This window comes from Electrona antarctica (genome assembly GCF_951216825.1).
Source record: "Electrona antarctica genome assembly, chromosome: 4".
NCBI lineage: Eukaryota > Metazoa > Chordata > Actinopteri > Myctophiformes > Myctophidae > Electrona > Electrona antarctica.
In genome coordinates, this window is record NC_136809.1 from 21,007,069 (window position 1) to 21,034,321 (window position 27,253).

The 27,253-nt window shown below is 42.5% G+C and overlaps 2 protein-coding genes across 2 annotated transcripts in view; both read right to left on the reverse strand.

Moving 5' to 3' along the window:
- The window catches only part of LOC306921222 (ATP-dependent RNA helicase SUPV3L1, mitochondrial-like), a gene marked incomplete at both ends in the record, with an annotated part of 427,184 nt that overhangs the window by 326,443 nt on the left and 73,488 nt on the right, over positions 1–27,253 (reverse strand). The window lies entirely within an intron of this gene.
- Positions 523–20,907, reverse strand: LOC306922089 (multidrug and toxin extrusion protein 1-like; the record flags this gene model as incomplete). The annotated part of the gene is made up of 17 exons (XM_079499482.1): positions 523–776; positions 896–959; positions 1,129–1,223; positions 1,393–1,525; positions 1,662–1,731; positions 2,157–2,232; positions 2,574–2,682; positions 3,161–3,342; positions 5,578–5,675; positions 5,988–6,085; positions 6,636–6,680; positions 6,783–6,825; positions 9,956–10,104; positions 10,304–10,384; positions 10,559–10,660; positions 20,611–20,682; positions 20,869–20,907. The coding sequence occupies 17 exons, from the start codon at positions 20,905–20,907 to the stop codon at positions 523–525; spliced, it is 1,710 nt and encodes a 569-aa protein (XP_079355608.1).

A 27,253-nucleotide genomic window follows, 5' to 3' on the forward strand; every position in this document is an offset into this window, starting at 1 on the left:
GCGTGTTCTCTCCTCCACGTCATCAGTGCCCATACCCGAGGGAGGGTTGGCGAAAGGGCCTTTCTGTGTGGAGTTTGCATGTTCTCCCTGTGTCCCCTAGGGTAGGTAGTAGGTACCCTCACAAAAAACATGCAGTAATCCTGGTCTCAAAACGATCTCCCCGTGGACAGCCGCCCCGGCTGATGGAGGGGAAAGGAACTGGTTGAAATAACGTGTTCCCTCCACACGCTACGTCCAACCGGGGAAACTCCCCGTCAGGTGAGAAGAAGCAGCTTGGAATCATCATGCATGGAAGGAAGCATGAGGTCAGTCTGCTGCCTCCCCAGGTTGGCAGATGAAGTGTAGCGCCCAGGATTACATTAGAAAAAAAAACTCACTGATTAAAAAAAGTCACGGAATGTAGCTTTAAGGCAAACAGGGCAGTGTGCATAGTGTGTGTATAGTGTGGCATCTCTTATCCGACCTTGGTGTTTGAACAACCACTTGCCCAAATGCCACCAATAAGCTGATACAGTAGGCGACTCATTTTAGCAGTCTCATGACAATCTCGCTGCAAAAGACCCCGCCAGCGAGAATGAGGACCATTATCAACACTGTGAAGCCACGCCGTAAAACCAACTGTCTGACTGACAGAACGACTCCAACTGTAGTGGCGTTTGCTCCACCCTGGTCGGAACCAAGCACCTCCAGGTCCGTGTTCCCCTCCTCGGAGCTCACACAGGCGGATGCAGAGGTCGGGTTCACGGCACCATCAATCCGTGTCTCCAGGGAGTGTTCTAATGAGAAACAGAGTCAGGTTTCTTTTTGTATTTACATCGCAAAAAGACACAACGGTTCCTGCAAAGTAGAGGTGTTTCATGAGGGCGATAGAAAGCAAAAGGGAGGCTTCACTTACCCAGATTTTCCATTCCGAATGTCTCTTTGCTGTCCTTGAGCTGGACACCTGCTCTCACCAGGGCCTAATTAGAGACATTACAGACAGGTTTAGAACTTAAGTCAGAACAGTTTCATTAATATTTTGCATACATCAGAATAATTATGCCACACAGTAAAAGTTAATTTGCGTAACTCTTGAGAGTATAAAAACATTTTTACAGTATTTTACTGTGCTATAGTCTAAGGACTCACTTCCTCTGTTGCCTTCTTCCAGTTCAGTTTAGACACAAAGATTATGAAGAATATGGACTGCATAAGGACACAGATGAAAAGTCCTGCCCATAGTCCTACAATAGAAATACAAGGAGAGCTCTCAATACATGGTTCTAAGTTCAAATTGGCCACCGTCACTGTTTTACCAGCCCAAATGTAATTTTTGATACAATATAATCTGTTTGTGTTGTACTGTAGTATACAGTACAACACAAGGTGTTCTACACAAGGTGTTCTACTCACCCACAATGCCCATTTTGGCTGCGAACATCAGGGAAACACCGATGGGGAAGCCCATGAAGTAGTATCCTATCAAGTTACACAGGGCCCCTATCATCTGCCTCCCTGCTCCCCTTACAATACCCCCCGTCACAGTCTGCAGAGGAAAACATATTTTTTGTGTGCAAAATACACAGCATTTTGAGAAAGTGATATCATCTCTAAAAGTTATAATAATAATAATATATGATGACTTCATGAAGACATGAAGTTGCAGAACAGTACTCACTCACCGCAATGGCATCAGCAACATGGAAGAAGCAATAAATAATACATACATCGGCAACTCGCTCAACAATTTCTCTAAAAGACATGGAAATAGAAATTCTTAATGAAGAAGAAAAAATGTCCACCAAATAATTATATATATATATATATATATATATATATATATATATATAAATAATATTGCAAAAGATAGACAGGCAAGAAAGGCAGTAAAATGATAGATAACTAATAATAGAAACTATTACTATATAAATAGCATAAGTAAGTATGTAAGTAAGTAAGCAAGTAAAAATGTAATCGCATAAGGGACTGAAAACATAAAATTTACAGCTATAATTGTAGTGGTTTGGTATGGCAAATCAGTGGCAAATCAGGCAAATCCGTTACAGTACCTCCTGCTGCCACTTGGAGCCGCCAGTGTGAACAAAGTGTAGGTACATGAAACTAAGAAAGGTACTGGTTACTGTTACTAAATGTATCTTGTAAGAGGTTTTACTCACTGTTCTGAGGTGAAAATGTATCCAATCACATCTTTAGAGATTCCAAAAGTAGCTCCAAAAAAGAATGAAACTATAACTGTATCAGGCATAAAGAACATAATGCGTAAATAAAAATAACATGACATATTCAAATGTATATGTCTAGTGACAACCAATCTGAGAACCCATAGTCAAAAAAGGAAGGGAAAACAGTGCCCTTTTTCCTTTGAATATTGATGGAGTCAACCGTCTGTCTCAAGAGACTAAGTGACAATAAACCTTTCAGCACAACTTACTCAATATTTGAGATGCACAGAAGAGCTGTTATGGAACATTAGCCCAACAACACATATGTTGAACATCATGATAGCTTCCCTTTAGAGTGTATACAGTAATTAAGTGGGCAGCATGTGTGCAAAACTGTGCATTGGTTCATACTTGCACAGATGACGGAGACCTTGGCAGACAACTTGGCTTGCTCTGTGTTCCCAGCACCAAGAGCATTACCAACTCGTACACTGGCTGCAACAGAGAATCCTAGAGGGGCCTGTGAGACAGGGCAGGCAGAGAAAAGAATAGCAAATGCACAAACTACTTAATTGTTTTAATGTGATATTTCAATTGGGTTTTATCTCCTCATTGCACATACCTCAACAGCAGTTTATGAATGGTTAGCCACCAACTATTACTGTTCTTGTGACCTGTAGTCAGCACCATTACTTTCATTTAGAAAAACTTTTCTTGAATTGAATGAATACATTCACCATGAATACATTTTATAAGTGGTAATATATTCATGCTCAAAAATAAAAATGCTGTACCACATTAAAATATTATTTTAACCATATTTAAATATTGCATAATGTTTCCAAAGTGTATTACTGTTATCTATGACTATATTATTATTTTTTTGTTTCTAAAATACTATAATACTATTATTATATCAAGCGACACATAATGAAATGGCATGACTAAAAGTAAATGTAAAGCCTTAAATTCAAGATAATTCACTTTAAATGTGTTACCATGAAAGGGATTTTGGCCAGCTCGTACACTATCGACTGCGCAGCCAGCTCAGCCTCACTAATTAAACCAGCCAGGACTGATCCAATCTCAAACATCCACCACTCCAAGCACAGCATAAGCATACTGGGAATGGCCAGCTTGATAAAGGGACCCCACTCCTGCAGACTGTCCAGTGTCCAACCTGGGAGCCAGATGTTCATAGTTCAGGCAAATGAGGAGTTGGGAGATAAGCCATTATTAACCATTTGAAGAGACACTTATTCATACAACATTGGACAGCCCCAAATTAGAGGCCCTGAACAATACACACGCATTGAACCACTACCATGAAATGTTCTATGAGCAGGGCCTGGCTGGAAACAAGTTCTTGAGCTTAGCCCAGATACCCTGGGTAAATATAGTAACTTTGCTTTGCTGATGAAGTCTAGGACAATTTACAATTACAATTTACAATTTAGGCATTTAGCAGACGCTCTTAATCCAGAGCGACTTACATTAAGCAAGAACAAAAAAGCATGGGAATACATCACATACAAAAGCATTTATCATGAAACATGCATACCGTAAGCTAAGAACGTAACAGTGGAATATCTATATAATGAAAAAACTATACACATATACTATACTATGCTATACATATGTACTATGATGTGCTATGACTACATACAATGCAATTATAGTGCTGTCTGCATAGCATGCTATAAGTCTGTATCAAATGATAACTAACTCTACAGAAATGCTATCTAAGGGGGTAGGGTAAGTGCTATGGACCTCACACTCCGGTTAGTTTTCTTAGGCAGGCCACTTTAACCTCTTTTTGGCCAAAGATTTTTGTAACATTTTAGAAGTTTCAACATAACTGCATTCGGCTTCAACCTGACTAGAGGCGTTATCAGATACCGATACCGAAAGGTTAGGTTGCATAGCAGCAGCACATGCCTTCTACAGCATGTCCCGGTTTGACTCTCAGCCGGTCGGCCAGATGGACCATTTACTCTGTCTCTTCCCCCTGCTCTTTTTCTTGTCTTGTCTCACTGTGTCTGATACTGTATATGCACAATGAACAACAATCTTGTTACTGTCCCAATATGAAGGATTGTCCATCTTAGTTTGTATTGGTTCGCCCAGGCGGTGGCGTAACCGTCTGGGCACCCGACTGGTAATCCAGTCGCAGTGTGCCGCGGGTTCGACTCCCGAGCCCGACACGGCCTTTACTGCATGTCTTCCCCCATCTCTCTCCCGTTTCCTGTCAGCCTACTGTCTGTCCCTTCAAAAACCAATAAAAGGCGTAAGCCGCAAAAAAATATCTTAAAAAAAAAAAAGTTTGTATTGGTTCTGATGCTTTATATATATATATTTTTTACCTAATTGTTTCCATACAGTTTTAGTTCCTTAATTGAATTTCAATATCATCATTTTTCGACCACGGTTGGTTCGAAACCGATTCGAAACCGGTTCGACTGCGGTTTCGATGTAACCAGACATATCAGTATGTATCGTCTGCGTCTGGCTATGCTAGACTAGTTAGTACGTAGTATGTTAGTACTAGTACGTAGTATGTTACTAACATCATTGACTGAACACATTATTTCACAGGCTGGTAGTGATTTCTTTTTTCTCTTCCCAAAACGGATATTGGATTAGAGCTCTTTAAATGTGTAACATTGTGTTTGTAATTCTGCAGACATTAGAGTAATACATTCACTGTACCAATTCTGTTAGATCAAATATACTTGAATTCACACACCAAAGTGTTTATTTTATTTCATTTAACTTAATCTGTTTTCTCTTCAACACATTTAACAGATTGTAAGGGTAACTCAGTACATAATGCAAAGCTGTGATATACTGCACCAACAGGGTAACATTTAGCTGATAAATTGCTAAACCGAAAAATAACCTTTATTCTAAGGAGCTGTGTCAGTGCTGCTGCTGCATTAAGCAGTGAGAGTGGCACTATAGTTGTCAAACATTACACACGAGAGAGTTCTCAGTGTTCAATTTAAAGTTAACACCTATGTACATATATAATCCACTGGCAGTTGACACGGCACTGTGCATACTATCAGTATCAGTCTCATTTCCACTGTCGCTAGTTTGTACATATACTGTATCCATTCATAGGCGATAGGTTTATGTTCACATTTGCTGGTGAAAGACTTTACATTGTACTTATGTATACGTCTATTTATTTGTTCATATGGGGACAAGCACTGCAAGTGTATGGGCGTCCCATTTCATCTGTTCGTATTATTCTACCGCTCGATCTATGATCTCAGACAATATAACTGAATTACTGCAAACACTGAAAAATGAATCCAGGCTAAGGGAGCATTTGATTTAAACAAAGCTACAGTATTATTGTTGTGTATAATGAATTACCATCTCTCCAAATTGGAAGGGAAAATGAGCTCACCTCCCCATGTGGATTTGTGCAGTCCTCGCCAACAGATGTAAACATACAGGAACACTGCCAGGCAGTATTGGGAGATGGTGTTGGCGGCTGCAGATCCACTATTAGTTCAGCCAAGAGGAAACATACCGTATGTTTCAATGTAAAATCCTGTTAATCCTCTGAGCTACTAATGAATCAACTCTGAGTTGCACAATCAATTTGAACTTGATCTACAGTATGAATAATTATCTAGATTATGGAATTCTCTGGATTCTCAAAAGACTTAAAGCAATGGTTGATACTGACAATGCAGCAAGGCCAAGATGGCAATTCATATTAATGTATTTAGCTCATTACCAATGAATGCAGAATTATTAACAGTGCAATAATAATCATTATGTCTTGCATATCGTGATAATGGGAAGACTCACGCAACACCCAAATCCAGAGGGAAGAGGAAGATGTAGTTGATAACAACGTTGATAATATTGCCCATTACTCCACTTATCACCTGGGGCCACATGATACCCTGTAAACCAACCAAAGCTTTTTTCTCAATTATAATTAATGACAAGCTCTCAAAACATTAGTTTCAGGTTCTCGCCCAGTAATAATAGCACATACAGTACGATTCTGTGCAGGAGCCATCAATATGTGCGTACACGGACAAATGTGTCCGTGGCAAAGACTTTTTGATTTTCTTTTTTACACGCCATTATAATGTTTTTCTAATTTTGATCATAAGACCCAATTGCTCAATGTTCTTCAGACTATGTATAACACTTATGACACTATGGCATATTAGGAATCCAACTAGTACTAGTGGTTCTCAAATGGTTTATTTGCAAGGACCCCCTTAACTCTGAGAGTGTACAAATGGAACCAAATCCATTTGTACACACTCAGAGTTACAGACCTGATATGGTCATTCTGGGCTATCTCTTTGTGTGTTTCTGTCCACTAATTTTGTATGTCCATGGCAAAAATGTCCACCACAAGCCAGCATGGCGATGACCCCTGATCCTGTGTAATTATAGAAATTAAACATGACGCCAGAGCTTTTGTGTAATCAACCTCACCTGATTCTGAAGATACCTCGCTTGCAGTTGGTACATGAACGCAGCCTGCAGTGATAGACAGTGACAATGACAAAATGCTCTGCGATGGTTCATGCAATGATGGGATGCAGTGGATTGAACTGGGAATAGCAGGGAGATAATACTCACCGGCAGAGCGGGCATGAAGATCTTCACATATAGCTGGGCCAGTCTTTATGCACGCACACGCACACACACACACACACACACACACACACACACACACACACACACACACACACACACACACACACACACACACACACACACTTCCAATTTAGGAGCATTTAGCAGACGCTCTTAATCCAGAGCGATGTACAGAAAGTTCACTCAATGTCTGAATGAATGTCTGAAACACTGTCGCTGCTCCTCACTGGCTGCACCAATCGCTCTCACTATTCACACAGACATTGACCATAACATTATGGAGGTCTTAACGAAGCCCTTTTTTCCATTTAACAAATTATAACTTAATAATTAATTTATTAGTGAATTAAAATTTCCCATCGACTTACATGGGAAAATGCGACACCTCGCACCCCTGCCTCCTAGCATCACCTGCATCACTGGCCACCATTCTCGGCGTTACCCCACTGGCATACTTCCTCTGCTACAACCGCAACATAACAAACTAGTGGCCTATACAATTTCGCGTCTGGCCGACACACACTGGGCGTGTGCCGTGTGTGTGCGTGCATACGTGCGTGTCTCAGCCACACAGAGACGTATTTATGTGAGTCCCAGGAATACACTTGCAGACCCCCCCCCCCCCCAGGGAATGCTCCGCACGCAGACCACTAGCCTAATAATATTATAACGTTGTGCACTTCCCAAGCTCATCCGTTAACAATTTCCTCCCAATTACATTACCCACACTGTACAAGGACTAGTACATCAAATACATAGAAATAGTCAACTAGGATCATTAGTAAACTAAAAACATCCTGTGTACATCATCCTGTGTACATCACCTGTACAGTGAAACTATATGTAAACACTATACTATAGAATGCTATGTCTATATAATAATAATACTAATAATAATACTAATAATAATACTAATAATAATACTAATAATAATACTAATAATAGCTCAAATTTATACAGAGCTTTTCTATATACCCAAAGTGCTTTACATAAAAGACTAAAAAACAAACGTTATTAAAAACAAAACAAAGCAAAACAAGTACAAGATCCGTGCTAGGTTAAAAAGATAAAAGGATAAACAAGGGTTGGAGGGACATCTTAAGGTATTAGTATCTGGAGTCTTTGTTAGCTGCGCTGGCCACACGCTTGTTGACCAAAGGGGGTGGAAACACAGACACAGCAGGGTAATTCACAACATGGCAGTTGGTCAGAGGAAGGGAGAGTGGATACATCTTGTCTGTGTCTACAAATACATAATTTAGCCTTTGCATGCGCCTGCAATTGCTTTTAGCAGTGCTATGGGCTAAGGTAGAGTCTGAAGAGGTGAGTTACTTACTTTACACACGCAGGCACGCAGGCACGCAGGCACGCACGCACGCACGCGCACACACGCACACACGCACACACGCACACACACACACACACACACACACACACACACACACACACACACACACACACACTGTAATGGGAGTTTTAGAATGCCAACTACAGTGCCAAATATATGCATTATTGTGTATTTATCTTCCTTCCATTAAGTCTCTTTGCTCACCAATGTGCTCAGTCTAATTCATGCAGCTGTCAATCTAACAGCTGACTTGACCCCTCCACACTGTCAGCAAAGGTATACTTATTTGTGTCGCCCTTATGTTTAGCGCAGATCCGTATATGGACATTCAGTATACCATCTCTGTTAAGACAAGACAATAAGGACTCTCTGAGAATGGGGTTGGGGAGGCTTGCGCCCGGAGGGGCTGCTGGAACAGGCAAGGAGGCCTGTTCCTCACTCTCTGTATATTGTTTCTCTGCTGAATCTTCTTAATAAATTCTCAATACTTCACCCTGAAGAACTTTGTCATTCCTTCATCTTTGGACGATTATTTAATCGACAACATATGGCGACGAGGATGGGATGAATGCTTTGCTGTAATCAACAGCAAACACTTCATTTTAAAGAACTCAAAGATGAAGGGATTTCTCCAGGGATTTCTCCACAAAGACGAGATGACCACAGAAGCAAGCTATGCAGAATCAACAAGAACTGATCATCAACTCTACAAGACTCTACAAGATTGAGCAAGTCTACAAGATTGAAACCTCACAGATTGACAATAATTCTGTGATGACTGCAAGGACTAATTTCAACAGCCAGTGATGATTAGCAGGGATATGCTTTTCACCAGCAATGTCTGCTACACCATGACACAAGAACCTACAAGCTTCAAGTGCCTACAGAGGAGCCATGAGAGCAGCAGCACCAAAATGGTCAATGCTGTCACCATGCACCAACGGAGGTGACAAAAACGACACCATTAATGGCGGTAACGCACATACTTGAGTGTGATATTGCGATTATACCACAGTTACCCGTATTTTATGACAGTATCATACTATCATTACGACATAACATGTCCTGTGTAAACACCTAGCTTAGCTAGTAGCTACTGCCTGCGGGGACTGCCCAGCACAGCTGTTTTTTATGTTTTGATTTAGGTGTGCGGTAGGGCTTTATGTAACTCGTCGACAATTCAACTAGTCGACTAGTAAATCCACTAGTCGACCTTGTTGGTACTAGTTGACTAGTTAATAATAATTAAACAAAGATCAGCTAGTACACAGTTTTTAATGTACTATTTCAAAACTATTATTAACAAAAAAGAAAATACTTTTACATAATAGGTAGGCCTAGTTAAACAACTAGTCGACTAGTCAACTAGTCAACTAGTAAAAATTACTAGAAGTGAAAGCCCTAGTGTGCGGTAGTGCTCGTTTGAAGCACGGGTAGAGAAGAGAGCTATTTCAACCAATCAGATTGCTTCCTCGAAACTACCTGTGTTACAATCTGTGTCTATCCCCTGTTCTCTGTCCTGTCTTATTCTTCACTGTGTCTGAATAAATCATTTATTTCTTTATTATATCAGGTTGTCACTTGAGTTCAGAGATCTCTTTGTCGAGTAAGACCTGGTCCAAATGGCAGCTGTCCGAAAGACGCAAATGCAAGGCAACAAAAAGGCAATAACATAAGAGAGGCAAATGATGGGTTGATTGGAGGGGTGGGGCGGGTTGAGGTTGTTGATGACGATAAAGACTTTAAAAAGCATGACAATTCCAAAAGTAAATAATTAATAAATAATAATAAAGCAGTTGAGGCTGACCTGGCAACCTCTGGACTCTGCCGGACAGCCAGCAGGATGGGCTCTGTGTTGATGAGGACGGCCCAGCAGGGGAAACAGGCCAGAAGCAGAATCAGAATCCCCTGTTGCATTATCACTCCCACGCGCATTAGGTTACCGCTCCCATAAGTCTGCACAAACAGGTACGCAGTGGGTCACTGAGATACACAAATACATGCTGATAGTGAATGCCTATACGGTCTATGACCAAGAGGATAAGTTGAACAAAAGAAAAACACATTTGATACAAAAGACCACAGTCGAACTGTTTTCTTGTAGACCCTAGGAATGAGACACACGTTTAGGTAAACAAAATGAATGGATAAACACGGTCAGGGATAGGTACCTGAGATACGTGTCACAGGTGGACGCCAAGCCAGTGCCAATGGTCATACCAGTAACATTAATGACCTGCATTGGGAAATACCAGTAACATTACTGACCTGCATTGGGGGATTTAACTTCAATTAAACCCATTTATACTTGAAAATGTCTGTCTGCCTATAATGACAACGTCCAATATAGGACTGCCAGGTTGAAAAGTTCAGATGAATTGATTTAAGTAGTAAATAGTAGTTTTCTTACCGCTATTGCTAATGCCACAGCAGCAAGCTGTGTTTTCCCCATGTGACCACAGAACACTGTGCTGACAAAACTGATCAGAAAGGACATCAACTGTGACAAAACCTGAAACATAAAAACAAAAATAATTATCCCCTTACCACTTTTCTATAGTTAGAGAATATAGAAACAAGAACAAAATGTAACCATTAGACCTAGAGGAAGAGCTGTGAATGTTGTTACATGTATGAGACAAACCCTTTTGTGATTCACTGCTTATTTACAGAATAATCCCAACTTTGGCTTTACTGCATAATAATGGATTTTATTTATAATGCAAAGTGTTTAGCATATTAAGAATATTTTGTATGTATATGACACTGTCGCACAGGCTGATGTAGAGGAGACTGATGTCCTTTGACACAGTGTGGTCATTGCAACAAACGGGAGCCAGAAGAGTGGGCATCTGAGAAGTCTGGACTGGAGCTGGGCACCATTTTTTCCATTTTTTTATTAAAACACCCAAGGGCCAACTACATCTTCTGACATAATGTACCTTTGGACTATAACAAAGTCACATACATATGCATCACATTTAAATTATTCCGTTTAACTAAATCATCATCAATATTTAATATCAATGGTCTTTTGTCAGGTGTTTGCTGTGAACAAAGTGTAACTTCCTTTGTACTATCCTTTTTTCCAAATGTAAAAAATAAAAATAAAAAATAAATACAAGGAACAAGGAACACTGACAAATAATACTACTGGAAATTCCCAGGTTAAAAATCTTGAATGAAAAATGTCCCATACTGTTGGGCATCATCATCGTACCCGGAAGTTATATGCGGGAACACCTACTAAGTTGCAAAAAACGACTTTCTGGCCTTGACAGTCCATACATTCAAACAGAAAAGTCCTATCTGATTGTATTAATCAACATATAACAAAGTTAAACTCACTTTGCCACTTGATTTGCCACTCACTTTATCCATGCACATACCCTCTATTCAGTTATGAAGCTGCTGGCCGTATACAATTTGTCACAGGGCCACATTTGGACCGCAGGCGGCACTTTGGACAACCCTGATTTAGCCTAAAGTTTTCCATCCCAAGGTCGGTCGCCTGATTTTAAATAGCCCTGAATGAAAGATTAACTTCTAGCGGCTAGGACAATTAGAATGTAGCCCAGTCTAAGACATTCCCAGTTTAAAAATGCTCCTCAGTTGAGGTTGATTTGGAAAAATAATGTATGCTTGATGTTATATGAAATACTTAACTAACTTAAATTGAACATAATAGTCTAACTGTGGGGTTATTTATGGGTGGACGAGTGCCTCTAGTGGCTGAGAAGGGGTCACACACCTGGCTAACAGAACATCGTGTTTTATTATTCTACCATAAAGTTTACAAACTTATCTCAGGAGTAAAATGAGGGGATAATTTGGGTAAATATGTATGTTTAGGGGTGAATTTATTGCATGGGAAAGGGGAGCATGTTTAACTGTATTTTATTGGAACCCGTGTTTATATGTCATTTTGAGGGAATGTTTTGGTGAGGGACGCTACTGCGCATGTGCAAGCTGGTCATTTAGTCAGTGCGGAGATGTTTGTCAACTGGTAGAGACCAATGTGTGAGTACCAGCGGTTTAATTGTTAATATGACGTTAATTCCTTCATAATTTCTTGCATGATGTTCAGGTTTACAGTCAATGTGTATAATTATGTTATATTAATAGTGTGATTTGTTTTATTTTGGTGTGTTACAGTAAATTACCTGCCTGCCTGCAGCAACGTGTTGTATTCTGTAGTCTGAAAACCCACCTCTTCAGACTCCACCATGGCCCGTAGCACTTGCCCTAGCCTAGCCCCTTAGATAGCACATTATGTAGACTTAGATAGTATTTTAAACAGACTTATAGCTTGTTATGTAGACAGCTCTAGAATTGCACTTTATGTAGTCATAGCACTTTATAGTACACATGTATAATATATTATATAGTATAGTATGTATAGTTTACATAGATACTCCACTGTTACGTTCTTAGTTTACGCATGATTCATGATAACTACTTTTTATACATGTGATGTATGCCATGCTTTTTGTTTTTGCTTAATGTAAGTCGCTCTGGATTAAGAGCGTCTGCTAAATGCCTAAATTGTAAATTGTAAATTGTATTTACTTGAGGCTATTGCTAGCGCCTCAACTCACGGGTCGGCCATAACCGTACACAAGTATAGAGAGAGTGTGTGTGGTTGTGTGTGAAAGAGTTTTGGTAAAATAAATAACAAGAGTTAAAGTTATTTGTTTCTCAAGTTTATTCCAATGTGTGTGAGGCTGAGTAGTTATCATTGCCAGAACTACCAGGGCAAAACATTCCCTTTCGGAGGGATTAAAATCCGAACAGTAATTTAACATTGCCTAAAGCGGCAAAAAGAAAATATAACGCCGACTATACAGGCAAATAACACTGGTACTAGCCCAGTGATAAGTTTAGCACCGTGTGTACCGGTGGATTAATAAACAACAGGTCGGCCCGTGCGTCGTGGTGAAAACGACAACGTGACCGGGGCTGTTGATGAAAAGTCGACAAGCAGAGTGGAGAGGCTCAGCTGCGTCGACAGAGCCGTGTCATCCCCGTGAAAGTGGCGGAGAGACACCTGAAGGACGCCAGCTCTGCAAAGTCTGCATCAGGGAGGCGAGACCAGGACGTCAGCGAGGAAGGACGTCGATGCACTCGTGGTGCGGAGCGTCGCGTGTCAACAACATAGCACCACGCACACATGTTTAGGAGGATCGGACACTCTCATGAGCCGATCCCTGTGTTAACTGTGTTTGTTTATTCTTCAAGGATTGACTTTGCTATGTTCATCATTGCTCAGCTAACTAAAACAAGGATTGACTTTGCTATGTTCATTGCTCAGCTAACTTAAAACAAGGATTGACTTTGCTATGTTCATTGCTGGGCTAACTGAAAGAAGAAGAGCTTGATGCTAAAAGCTAAATCTGCTACCAAAGCTAAAGTGCATTTATTTGCTAATGTTGCTATGGGCATGAGCTAAACAAACAAACTAACGTGGACAAGACCTGTGACGTCATCAAGGAAAGCACGTGAGTCAGGAAGGCTTGCGTTAGCAGAGAGTGGCCACGTGAGGGCGCAATTGACTTTGAAATTGACTTCTGTGTCTCAAGAGTGACTTTTTGAGTGCGTTAACATAGTGCAGCCACTGAGGGGGCGCCAGATCCTAAGTTTCCTTTTTGCATTCAATAACTGAGGGAGCTATGGGGGACTTTGGGGAATTAAAGCAGAAGCGTACTTTGGCTCAGAGGGCTTTCACCAAAAAGCTCAATGTCATCAAAGCCAGCATTAGTAGATATGATGACTACGAACTAAAGAATGAGCAATTGGAGCCCAGGGACAGATATGACGAGTTTATTGATGCCAGTGTGGGCTACCAAGTAACCATGGAAGAGGTTGAGGGCACTGGCTATACAGTGGAAATACGTGAGGTGGGCAACAAGATGTCAGAGTGCCATCTAAAGTATACTGAAGTTTTCCAGGAGCTGCAGGCCACATTATGGAGGCGTTTTTTGTCAACTCCTTTTGAGGAGATAAATGAAGAGGTTGATAACGCCTTTGAAGCGGCTGCGAGTCTCGCAGACAAGGTGGTAACGTGTCAGATGCGAGATGTGGTGGCAACTGATATAAAGATTTCTGTTGTAAAGATGGAGATGTTTGTGGAGAAGTGGAAGCGATACATCCCTGATGTGGAAGCAGCTAAGCTACAGAAAGTAGACAGTGACAATAATGGCAAATGGGAGCGTGCTGTTGTTGAACTAAAGCACCTGTTGGCTGATAAAGAAGAGTCCGTTGAAAGGGACATTGTTAACAAAAGCCCAGTAAAGGTGAAGATGGACCCCACGTCTTACAATTTACAATTTAGGCATTTAGCAGATGCTCTTAATCCAGAGCGACTTACATTAAGCAATAACAAAAGCATGGCATATACATCACATATATAAGAAGTAGTTATCATGAATCATGCGTAAACTAAGAACGTAACAGTGGAGTATCTATGTTAACTATACATACTATACTATATAATATATTATACATGTGTACTATAAAGTGCTATGACTACATAAAGTGCAATTCTAGAGCTGTCTACGTAACAAGCTATAAGTCTGTTTAAAATACTATCTAAGTCTACATAATGTGCTATCTAAGGGGCTAGGCTAGGGCAAGTGCTACGGGCCATGGTGGAGTCTGAAGAGGTGGGTTTTCAGACTACGGCGGAAGATTGGGAGTGAGGCTGCAGTTCTGACTGTGATGGGAAGTGCATTCCATAGTTTTGGAGCCAGAAGGGAGAAGAGTTTGGGACATGTGGAGCGTTGTCCCGGCGTTTTTAGTGAAGGTACCTCCAGCTTCCCTGCGTTGGCTGATCTGAGTGCGCGGGAGGGTTTGTAGGGTACGATCATACTTGTGAGATATGGGGGGGCCATGCCTTTGGTTGCTTTGAATGCCAGCATCAGAGTTTTGTATTCTGTGCGGGCAGCGACCGGGAGCCAATGGAGGGAGCGGAGAAGGGGGGTGACATGTGAGAATTTTGGCTGGTTGAAGACCAAGCGGGCTGCGGCATTTTGGATCAGTTGGAGGGGCTTAAGTGCACATGCCGGTAGGCCAGTAAGGAGGGAGTTACAATAGTCAAGTTTTGACAAGACTGTTGTCTGGATTAGGAGCTGGGCTGACTCCTGGGTGAGGAACGGTCTAATTCGTCGTATGTTGTAGAGTGTAAACCTACAGGATCTAGTGACAGCTGTGATGTGTGTTTTGAACGAGAGCTGACTGTCCAGGACAACACCAAGGTTCCTGGCTGTCGGGACAGACTTTACCAGGGCGTTGTCTACGGAGATAGTTAGCTCCCGCATAGGGCAGGACTTAGCTGGGAAGAACAGAAGCTCAGTCTTGTCTGGGTTCAGCTTGAGGTGGTTGGAAGACATCCACTGTGAGATGTCAGCCAGGCATGCAGTGATGCGTTCTTCTACCTGGGTGGCAGAGGGGGGGAAGGATAGAAACAGTTGTGTGTCATCGGCATAGCAGTGATAGGATATATTGTGAGCAGAGATGATGGTGCCAAGGGATTTAGTGTACAGTGAGAAGAGGAGGGGACCAAGTACAGATCCCTGTGGGACCCCAGTTTGGAGGGTGCGGGGGAATGATAGCAAACCTTTCCAAGAAACCTGGTAAGTCCGGTCAGAGAGGTAGGAGGAGAACCACTTCAGTGCCGTCCCGCCGATGCCTAGATCAGCTAGGGTGCCTAGGAGCAGCTGGTGGTTCACTGTGTCAAATGCCGCCGATAGGTCTAGGAGAATCAGGACTGCAGAGTGGGAAGCAGCCTGGGCAGCATGTAGTGCTTCTGTGACTGCGAGGAGTGCAGTTTCCGTGGAGTGTGCCTTCTTGAATCCTGACTGGTTGGGATCCAGCAGGTTGTTCTGTGAGAGATGGAGAGAAAGCTGGTTAGAGACAACACGTTCAAGGGTTTTGGAAAGAAAGGAAAGGAGTCTTGGGATGTTAGTCCTGGTGAGGGTTACAGTGGTGGAGTCGCTACCACTAGCCGGGCGGTGGTGCCTTGCGGGTGCCTTCCCTAGGCCGACCGCCAGTGTCTTCGCTGCAGGACAGTAACACGGAGCAGGATGTTCGGGTCAGAGGGCTGGTGAGTGACAGAAGTGGGAGGCTGCCGGGAGGAGGGTCAGGTGGAAGACCAGGTCGTGCCGCCCCAGCGATGGGGGCGGATGGGCCGAGGTTTACGCTGGCTCCCATGGGCCTACCAAAATTCTATGGAGAGAGGAGAGACTACTACCGGTGGAAGGAGAGCTGGGTGAAAATTCAGCTAATGGCAGAACCCACAGGCTCTCCAGAGGTGCGTTTGTTTCACTTGCTGGACAGCATTGATAAAGCAGTGAAAAGCAAACACAGCCTCTCTCATTGCCGTAGCGCGGACGATGTCTTTCGTGTGTTGGAAGACCGCTACGGTGATGTGTCTCAGATTGCGGATGAGATCGTGCTAGATCTGCAGGAGAGACCAGCGGTGCGTGATTACCAACCTGAAGAGGCAATAGAGCTAATGCATGCGGTGGAAAGGGCGCTGTTGGACCTGGTGGATTTGGGCTGCGACGACGTGATCAAAAATCAGTTGGTGGTTAGGTCGCTTTTGAGTAAGTTGCCATCTAACATGAAGGAGAGATGGTTGCTTTTTAAAGGTGATGCAACAAACCGAGTCTACCCACGTAACCTCTTTGACAAGCTGCTGGAGTTCTTGTTGGGCCAAAAGACAATGCTGACACAGTTGGAACAAATGGAGTCCAATCGGCCAGGCCAGCAGGGTCGCAACAAGCCCAACGAGAGGCCGGGAGTCAGGGCGCAGGAGAAGTTTGCGTCTACCCGGGCAACAGTGAGTGATGAGAGGGGTGGCTCGGCACGGGGCCCCTGTGTCATCTGCAGCGAAGACGGTCACACAGGGCAGCTATATAGGTGCAAAGCTTTTAAGGAGAGCCCAGGCAAAAACGGCAAAGGTGTGCTTTGAGTGTCTGGGTCCGCATGCTGGGCAGTGCAAAAGAAATACCTTTTTGTGCTTCAAAGAGGAGTGCAAAAATGGTGGTGCTCCATCTGACCACCACTACTGGCTATGCCTTAAAGCACAACCCTCTAGTGGCACTGCACCGGAGGACAATGCCAGGGGGGATCAAGACATAGAGCCTCGAAGCCCAGGTACGCAGCGGGAGATTGACGCTGCAAAAATATACTCCCTGAGGAAGCGGTTGGCTGAACTCGAGCAGGCTCATGCAAACGAGACGTCCACAACCATGTGTGCGGACAGTAGGGGGCCGAAGGGGTGCTCCGTTCTCTTGATGTTGCTCGATGTGTTGACTGCCAGTGGGGATTACTTGAGCACGTTAATTGACTTTGCCTCAGACACGAGCTATATAACCAAACAGGCTGCAAAGAGATTGGAGTTACGCGGTGATCCTATCACACTGACGGTGCGTGGTGTGGCTGGTATGGAGACCAGAATTCAGTCACAGATGTTCACTGTGAACTTGCTGGTGGAAAGGGAGAACGGACTGTTTCGCACTCACAAGTTGGTCTGTGTTGGGCTTGATGAGATCGCCAAGGTGGGCTTTACAGTAGACGCAGAGCGTTTGGAGAAGTTATTCCCAAATGAAGTCCGACCCGGTGATCTGACACGCCCAGGGAAGGTGGAACTTCTCATAAGTGCTAAAGAGGGTCGCCTTGCTTTTAAACCAAAGGCGAGACGTGGCGATCTGGTGCTATGGGAAGGGCCACTGGGGATGGTTGTCAGTGGATCACATCCTGATTTGTGTGAGGATGTGAGGGAAGTGGCTGCCACCCATTTTGCCTGGTCCATGAGGGGCAGCCCTGAGCGGAGCGACAGGGTGGGGGTTGACCACAGTGGGAGGGGCTGGTTTGAGACTCTGTCCGACGACCGGGGTCAACTTCTCCCCGGGTCTACTCATCAGCTGGGACCAGGTGATGAGGGCCAGGGCGTCGGGGCTATCTACCTGGCTTCGCAGGTTTCTGCGGAGTCTGATGGTCCTGATCCTGATTAATGACCTACAGGAGTTTAGTCCTCAGTGAGAGTGCCCAGAAAAGACTGTGTGACTTTGTGTGACTGTGTGCTATTCATTGAGGCAGCTGAGTGATTAGGGGCAAACCAGCACTCAGTAAGGAGCAAGGCGGTGGTGCCGACCTCCTTTGAGAGAAATGTATGTGCTTTTTATAGGTATTTTGGTTCTGTAAACACAGATTAAGCATGTTTATTTTTGATAAATGTTTGCTTTGATTCTGTAAACTCTGTTTAGGAATTTTATGTTTTTTATAAATGAATAATTGATGTTTTACAACCTATTCGGTTTGGTAACCTCTAGCTTGAGTGGGAGGTGTGGGGTTATTTATGGGTGGACGAGTGCCTCTAGTGGCTGAGAAGGGGTCACACACCTGGCTAACAGAACATCGTGTTTTATTATTCTACCATAAAGTTTACAAACTTATCTCAGGAGTAAAATGAGGGGATAATTTGGGTAAATATGTATGTTTAGGGGTGATTTTATTGCATGGGAAAGGGGAGCATGTTTAACTGTATTTTATTGGAACCCGTGTTTATATGTCATTTTGAGGGAATGTTTTGGTGAGGGACGCTACTGCGCATGTGCAAGCTGGTCATTTAGTCAGTGCGGAGATGTTTGTCAACTGGTAGAGACCAATGTGTGAGTACCAGCGGTTTAATTGTTAATATGACGTTAATTCCTTCATAATTTCTTGCATGATGTTCAGGTTTACAGTCAATGTGTATAATTATGTTATATTAATAGTGTGATTTGTTTTCTTTTGGTGTGTTACAGTAAATTACCTGCCTGCCTGCAGCAACGTGTTGTATTTACTTGAGGCTATTGCTAGCGCCTCAACTCACAGGTCGGCCATAACCGTACACAAGTATAGAGAGAGTGTGTGTGGTTGTGTGTGAAAGAGTTTTGGTAAAATAAATAACAAGAGTTAAAGTTATTTGTTTCTCAAGTTTATTCCAATGTGTGTGAGGCTGAGTAGTTATCATTGCCAGAACTACCAGGGCAAAACATTCCCTTTCGGAGGGATTCAAATCCGAACACTAACTGTGTCAGAACAAAAATAGTAATAAAAAAAAGTGTATGTGTCTATACACTATACAGTAGGTAATAATTATGTTAATTACTAACTAATTAACTACTGCTAAACTGGGTCATTCACACATCCCAGAATGAATTGCCTTTGAACGTGTGAATGCATGGGTAGTGGGCATTGGGTACCCCATGACACAATTCTTGCGCTTGAGTGACCTACCAAACATCAATGCTTCTTTGTATAGGCAGTTTGCTGTAAAAGGTGATTTAGTGCTCAGCTTCAACCAGTAATGTTAAAAACCACAACCCAAGCCAAAACTCTCTGTGTAATAATAATAATAATAATAATAATAATAATAATAATAATAATAAATATATCACTTTTCTAAGTACCCAAAGCCAGCTTTACATATGGAAAGTAATTAACCAACTTTAATAGGGAAAAACGAAAGCGGACACAGCTGCAGCCTACTATGACAAATATAATAAACGTAATGTTTAAGACTTCACATAGCCTACAAAGTATTCCCGGAGCCCACTCTTGCCCAGACTTCTCAGGGTCCCATTCTGTATTCCCAGTATTCCCATTTTCCACTCTGTTTTGGTGCCCATATCCACTCTAGGTGCCCAGATTTACCAAATGCCCACAGTGTTTTGGTGCCCAATAACCTTCATGTATTCCAAGAACAAACCAGTTCTCCCAGACCTGTTGCTGTATAGCTGAACAGAAAAACGAAAGTAAATAAATTTACTCTGAGTCTGCACCGTAATGTTGTATAGGATTCCCACTGATTTTGGTGTGATCAGCAACTCTCACCCCTTGAGTGAATACATAATAATGTAATGACTCTACCCACAGTCCACACCCACAAGTCTGCCTTTAATAACATAATTTAAAATGCTCCTGGCCTCCTTATGTATTTACAATATTCACTCACTAATTCAATTCAATTCAATTCAATTCAATTCAATTCAATTCAATTAAATTAAATTCAATTCAATTCAATTCAATTCAAAGGAGCTTATTGGCGAAATGAGATGAGAAAACATACGTTTACATTGCCAAAGCAAAAGTGGAACTCACTCACTCACTCACTCACTCACTCACTCACTCATTCACTCACTTAATTCCATTGTAGCAGCACTGCCTGGCTGCGAGGAGCAGCCCAGCCTCTAGGGGCAGAGATTTTCCCACCCCCAAAAAAGTTGAACTTTATCAGGTGATATGCTATTTGTTATTAACTTAAGAAATAATGAATAATGACTGTTATAGTTTTTGACACTTGAAACACACAACACAGCCAAATATCAACAAAGCATGTATATAGTATACAGTAAATATATTTCTAGCCTAGACTGAATTATTTCACGTGTTACATCATTCAAAACCAACGCTTACCACTGGTCCGGCTAGTTTTAACACCTGGACTATTTCTCTCTTGTAATCCACCGGTATCCAGTCTTTGATGCCCTTAAAGCAAGTGCCACAACAGACGGCGCTGTGTGTACGCTCTTCATGGTCTATTTTGGACCGTCCTTTTACTCCATTGGTACATGTTATTTTAGTATCCTCCATACCTACAACACGAGTTTGGCAGCCCTGAGACCACTGAGTACACTACACAGTACGCCCGAGGGTTCCTTTCCCCACACTGACTGAGTGGAAGTTTGTCAGTGTGACTGCACCGCTAACCATGTTTAATAAGCAAAAGGGGATGCGTCACACGTGTTTGGAAAATGCAACCCCCTCCCACTATAGGCTAGGGTCTCGGTCTGGTATGAGGTCGGACTGCTGCAATGTGGGTGGGGTTGTAATTGGGTTTCCCCTCAAAGCACACATGTATATGCCACACACCGACTACTACAGTTAATAATTAGAAAGATGAGACATCATAGTTTGACACACTTTGTAAAGTTTTACTAGCTTTGACCCTGTTAGTGTTGCCACTTGCCAGTCAAATTTACTGTTCAAGTAGCCTACAGGGAAATGTATTATGTATTTGAGCATACTGTATCCTACCTTTTTGCTGATTCTGAGCTTAATTAATGTAATAGGCCTACATGGGTAATAAGTAATTTAACATAGAATAAGAGACATATTATGGCGAAAGACTTTGTCTATATCTTACCAGCAGAGGGCACCAGATCTTAAAAAGACGAAGTATAATGAAATAAAAGAACAGGAATTCTGTCAATCATCATGGCACAGACATGGCATAGTTAGTTTATTGTTTTTTGTTGCAGTGTCAATGTCATAGTAACATTAAGCAAGAGTGAAGATTTATATATATATATATATATATATATATATATAGTATCACAGTCAAATCCCCCCCCCCCCCCCCCCCCCCCACACACACACACACACAATGCTGTAGGCTCCAACTGTCTGTAGCCTATAACAACAAACTTCATCAGGAAAACCTTTCATAAGAAAACCTGTTTGTTTGCTTTCATCATTGTGTTCTACTGTTTTTCCTTCTCTGCTCTTGGGCTAAAATGCGGAATTGAGGATCACAGTGACATAAAGCAAACCAACAGCCGATTGTATCCTGTAATGTAATTGTTTTGCAATTGTCATATCGGCTTCCATATCTGCCGAAGACAGGAAATAAACAACAAAGTGAAACACACCTTGTATGTCTGCGACACAATCATTCATTCTGCCCCAGATCTAATTTTATGCCCGAACTCCTGAAGAAGGTCCGGAGGGACCGAAACGTTGCATTAAAAAGAAAATACTCATGTGTACTGAGCAAATACACAGTGTGCTGGTGTATTCTATTCCTTTCATTGATGTCCACTGGCCTACGCACCTGTGCAGACGCCTGATTTCTAGGTGTGCAAAAGTTTTTTTCCTACAGATGCCCGAACTCCTACAAATCCAGAAAATTTTAGACATAGCCAAGTTTGGAGAAGTTTGGAGCAATGGTTAGCCCGTGGCACCCGGGGCCCCTGATGGGGCCCGGATCTTTTCAAGTAGCCTATCCTCCTATAGTACGGGTCATTACGGGTGTTCCTGCATGTAGTCGTTGTTTGAAGTTTGAAAACATTCAAGATGTCTCCATGCATCCCATGTCCAGTACGGACTATGACCCTTACAACTTTTGCGGGTGCTATGCTATCAATCACAGACAAGAACGCAGATTTAAAACAAGACCAGGCCTCCTCGGCCAAGGTGCAATTCAAAATATTGGACCAGTCCATTTTCTCCAGAGCTGCCGTTAGTGCTTCACTAGAGTAGTGTTTCATTGATCTGAATCTGATTGTGTTGTGACAACTGACTACAGATTTATGAATTTTACGAGTGCAGAAAATGTTATGATATTATGGTCACTTAAATTGCACTCAATGACGCCACTTCTTGAGAGATCTGGACTGGTCCGAGGTCTATGATGGTTTGAGTAGCAGGGCACACCCTCGTTCTCGTATAGGCTATAGTCCTATACTGTGTTATCAGCTGGAAAAGGCTATACTGTACGGTATATGAAGGCTACAGAACTTGCTGAAGGATTTAAAGATGAAGTGTATTTATTATTGCATGTTTGTGTTAGTCCCCAGTCAGAATTAATTCCAAGCTGCCTATGTCACATACTCGATAGATGATGTAGATGCCACCAATTATAGGGTGCCAGGGGTTTAGCTTCAGGACAATGCTAAACCGAGGCCGGGGGGAGCACTAGTGTGCATCGCCTCATCCAACATCCAACGATCACCATCTATAAAGCCACATTTTCTTACGTGTTGAAAATAGCCGATCTGCAAGCTCACAACGTCTCACATCCACGGCATGCTGAGAGCTTGCAGATCGGATATTTTCATTATGGAAATTGATCAGGCTGTCAGACGTTCAGAAACGAACATAAATAATGTAGCTAACGTTACTAAAGGAACACAGGCTCAATGGAAGGAGAGAGATTAAATTCAGTGTAAATACCGCTATGCGCAAAGGTTGAAATTAGTCAGAGCCTGGCCCTATTAATGTTCACTATGGGTCTCTCAACTTCAGTGTCACCTAGTGACCAAGGGCGGATCCTGGGCCCCCTGTCTGAGACTCTGCAGTGCCTCAGGGCCCCCTGGGTCTGAGACTCTGCAGGGCCCCCTGGGTCTGAGACTCTGCAGTGCCTCAGGGCCCCCTGGGTCTGAGACTCTGCAGTGCCTCAGGGCCCCCTGGGTCTGAGACTCTGCAGTGCCTCAGGGCCCCATCGGGAGTGTGTCCTGGGCCCCCTGGGTCTGAGACTCTGCAGTGCCTCAGGGCCCCATCAGGAGTGTGTCCTGGGCCCCCTGGGTCTGAGACTCTGCAGTGCCTCAGGGCCCCATCAGGAGTGTGTCCTGGGCCCCCTGGGTCTGAGACTCTGCAGTGCCTCAGGGCCCCATCAGGAGTGTGTGGCACAGTGTGAAATTGTGAATTAACACAGGAATGACTGGCAACATATCAATAGTCCATGGGTGTTAACTTAGATGTTTAGTAGGCTACTAGGCTATTACTATTTTTAAACCACAGCTAATGGCAAAGACTTCTCCTGCATGCCAAAGAGGAAAGAAAGAAGGAACTGAAATCTCTGGTACATACATGGGCAACTGGCGGCCCGGGGGCCACATGCGGCCCCACCTTCACTAAATGCGGCCTGCAGGTTAATATCAGAATTCTGATAATAGTATTGATTTCCGCTGTTACAATTCAAAACATGCAAACATGACCCACGTCTATATTAGTAGCTTAATGACTAGTATTAAAATGTTATTGTATTTTTCTTTTTACATCCAATGTATTTGTTTTGTATTTAAGTTCATAAAGTTAACATACTGTAAGTATAACTAAATGCATTTGAAATTAAATTATAATTTTCAGGATTCCAATTCAAAAATAGCAAAGAAATAATAAGCAGGATTTCAATTCAAATATAGCAAAAATAGCCGATCTACAAGGGGCACTTTATCTAGTTCTGTTCTTATCCTTTTCATACCTGCTAGGCACATCATGTGTCCGCTGTTCAATACTGTAATATTTCTCTGTGTGTCAGTAATAAACTAGATTGTATGTGCAATGCGGCCTGGTGTTGATATATGTTCTCCACGCGTGTGACTCAGCTGATCTCACCAACCGCCCCTTTGGTTTAGATGGAGACTCATGAGGGACCACCACACAGTAATGGAGTGCAAATCAGAGAGCCAGATGTTGAAAGCAATGATTAACACCCACAAAATGTGATGGTTGCAGTCGAGTGTTTTGATCGTGTTGTTAATCAAATAGGATGGGCGTGATAAGAGGAGTGCCACTCTCAGTGGAGTTAATGGACCCATTTCTCGACCTGGTGGGGGAGTAAGTAAATTTAAAATTGGAACGTTTCAGAGAGGGGAAAAGAGAGGATAGCCAGTCATTGTGCATGATGTTTCGAGGAGATGTGCCAGAAAGGCTATGTTGAATATGTAACATAGTTGCAGATGTGCATTCACTGCAAGTCATCACAGTGTCATACAAGTGTGAATTGGATTAGAGTATAAAAGGGGCTGACGCACGCAGAAGCAGTAAAGAGAATGGAGGGAGGAAATGAAAGGATGGCTGAAAAACATGAAACGGAGGAAAAAACAAAGGGAGATGAGAAAACAATTGCCATGAACAAGAGAGTTTTGGGCATTTATCGCCATAATGGTGAATTGTGCACTCAAGATGAAGGGGAAATAAGGAAACAAATTAGTTCTAGTATACAGGTCTAGGGGGCCGTGGTCAACCATGTATAAAGAACAGCAATAGTAAATGTTTTGCCATTTTGTGAGGTAGTTCTTGAGACTGTTGAGACCCTGTTATGGACAGAAAATCCAATAGGGCCCTTCTGACCATCGTGAATGGGGGGGGGGGGGTCCTTATTGCTCTGGGCCACATGTAGTTGCCTATCTTACCTGTTCATAAAATTCTATATTATTCTCAGGTCTTATCACAGGGTGGAATATATATTTTTTGGACCTTGTACTTTGTGTGGTAAAAAGAGGCTAAAAAAACCAAGAAATGTTTAGTTGTACGTTTTTGTAGCAAAGGCTTGTCAATATCTGATGTGTTTCGTTTTTCCCTGCCTTGATCTACCACACCACCCCCCATTGTTTTTGGTTCAGTTTCTGAAATTCAGCGCAGGCTGGAACAGTGGGTCTCAGTTGGCCCAATTTTCTTCAGCAGTGTCTAAAATTCATCAAATGTTTTGATTTTTTCTTTATATAAAAAAAGAGGATATATATTTTTTATATATGCAGTATGCAGTATAGTGGTGTAAAGTAACTATTAGTACATTTACACAATTTTGAGGTATTTTTGTACGTTCTTCAGTATTGACAATGATGTATATGTTATGCACCAAGTGACCCAATGTGTCTTTGTAGCAGTGATGGTGGAGTTGAAGAAAGGAGGCAAGCAGCAGGTTCTAGTCGTCACATCTGATCAGTTTTATTGAACAGACTTACTCAGTACAAGGCTTTCCACGGACAGAATGCCCCGTGGAAATACAGGAGTCACATCATTCAGCCAATCTCAATGTGAACACCACAGCAGTTCACAGCATCGCAGTATTTACTAACTTCAAGATCCCGCCTCCCTGGAAACAAACAGGCTACCTCCGCTTTTATGGGAGCCAATCAGAATGTTTCTCTCACAGGATCTTCCGGTGAAGGGAGGAGGGATCATGTGGCAACTGGTTCATGTAACACTATATATTTTATACCAATAAGACAAATTAACTATCTATACTATATATGAAGTATGCAGAACACATGTAATTAAATAGTTCAAACTGTATTGTTAACCAGTCTAAATGATTAAACACAACTACGCAGTAGAATCATATCAGGTGTAAGAGGAAGAGCAGAGAGCAGGAAGCTCCCTGCACACACACACAGCTGTTGATTAGCAGTTCGAGATAGGAGCTGTACGAGATAGGAGCTGATTAGGGACTGTCCCCCGACCCCCCTGGGGTGTTTGACAGCATTTTGACAGTTTGACAAGCCTGATTGTAAATACCTTTAAGCAGTTTACTCTATCTGAGTCACCACAGTATTGCATGTCTCAACTTACAGTTTGTCCTGTGCACAGTCAGTGTGTCAACTGTCTATAAAGTAACAACTGACGTATATACGTGTCCATGTTCATACCAGATCCATCACATTTTTATACAAATACTTTTACTTCTACATTTCAGAGGAAACTAGAAAAAGTGCCCTTCTGGGCACAGGTCTCCACCAGGAGGATAGGAGAGTGTGTGATGTTTGGCAAAATGTAATATAAACATGTTTGTTTGGTTTTTGTGTGTGTGTGTGTGTGTGTGTGTGTGTGTGTGTGTGTGTGTGTGTGTGTGTGTGTGTGTGTGTGTGTGTGTGTGTGTGAGACGCGACTTGGCCTGTTGTAGCGCCACCATGAGGCTGATTTGAAAACTGTCAAGTGGCATTTCTTCCTCAGCCTAGTGGGAATAGGCATGCACAGTTTCACCGCAATCGGACGCTGCGTTGAGGAGTTGTGGTGATTTGTACAAAACGGGTACAAAAAGGGCTACTCCTGAAAACTTTAGAAGTCAATCATAGCCAATCAGGATGGATAATTATGAGAAATCAAAAAATCACATGATCACATGACTATGGAGAGCATGTGTACTGATTTGCGTGAAATTTGGATAACATCTGAAGGAGTAATATTAGAAAATGTGTTTTACATATGTCGGCCTCCTGGTGGCGCTATGAAGAGCAGATGTGAAAAATTCCAGGCAAAGGTTTTTCCTTGGCCTCTAGGGAGTGTGCATACAAGGTTTTACACAGATCGGTGCAGTTATAGGTAAAAACACAAATCGGACAGTTATAGCGCCAACATGAGGCTGAGTTGAAAATATTCAAGTGGCATTTCTTCCTCTGCCTAGTGGTATTGTGCGTGCAAAGTTTCACGGAAATCACACGATGTGTTCATGATTTGCAGCATTTTGTTTGAAACGGAGCACTCCTGCGAACTTTGGAAGCTAATCTTAGCCAATCAGGATGGAGTCTGAAAAATCTGAAATCATTGAATGGCT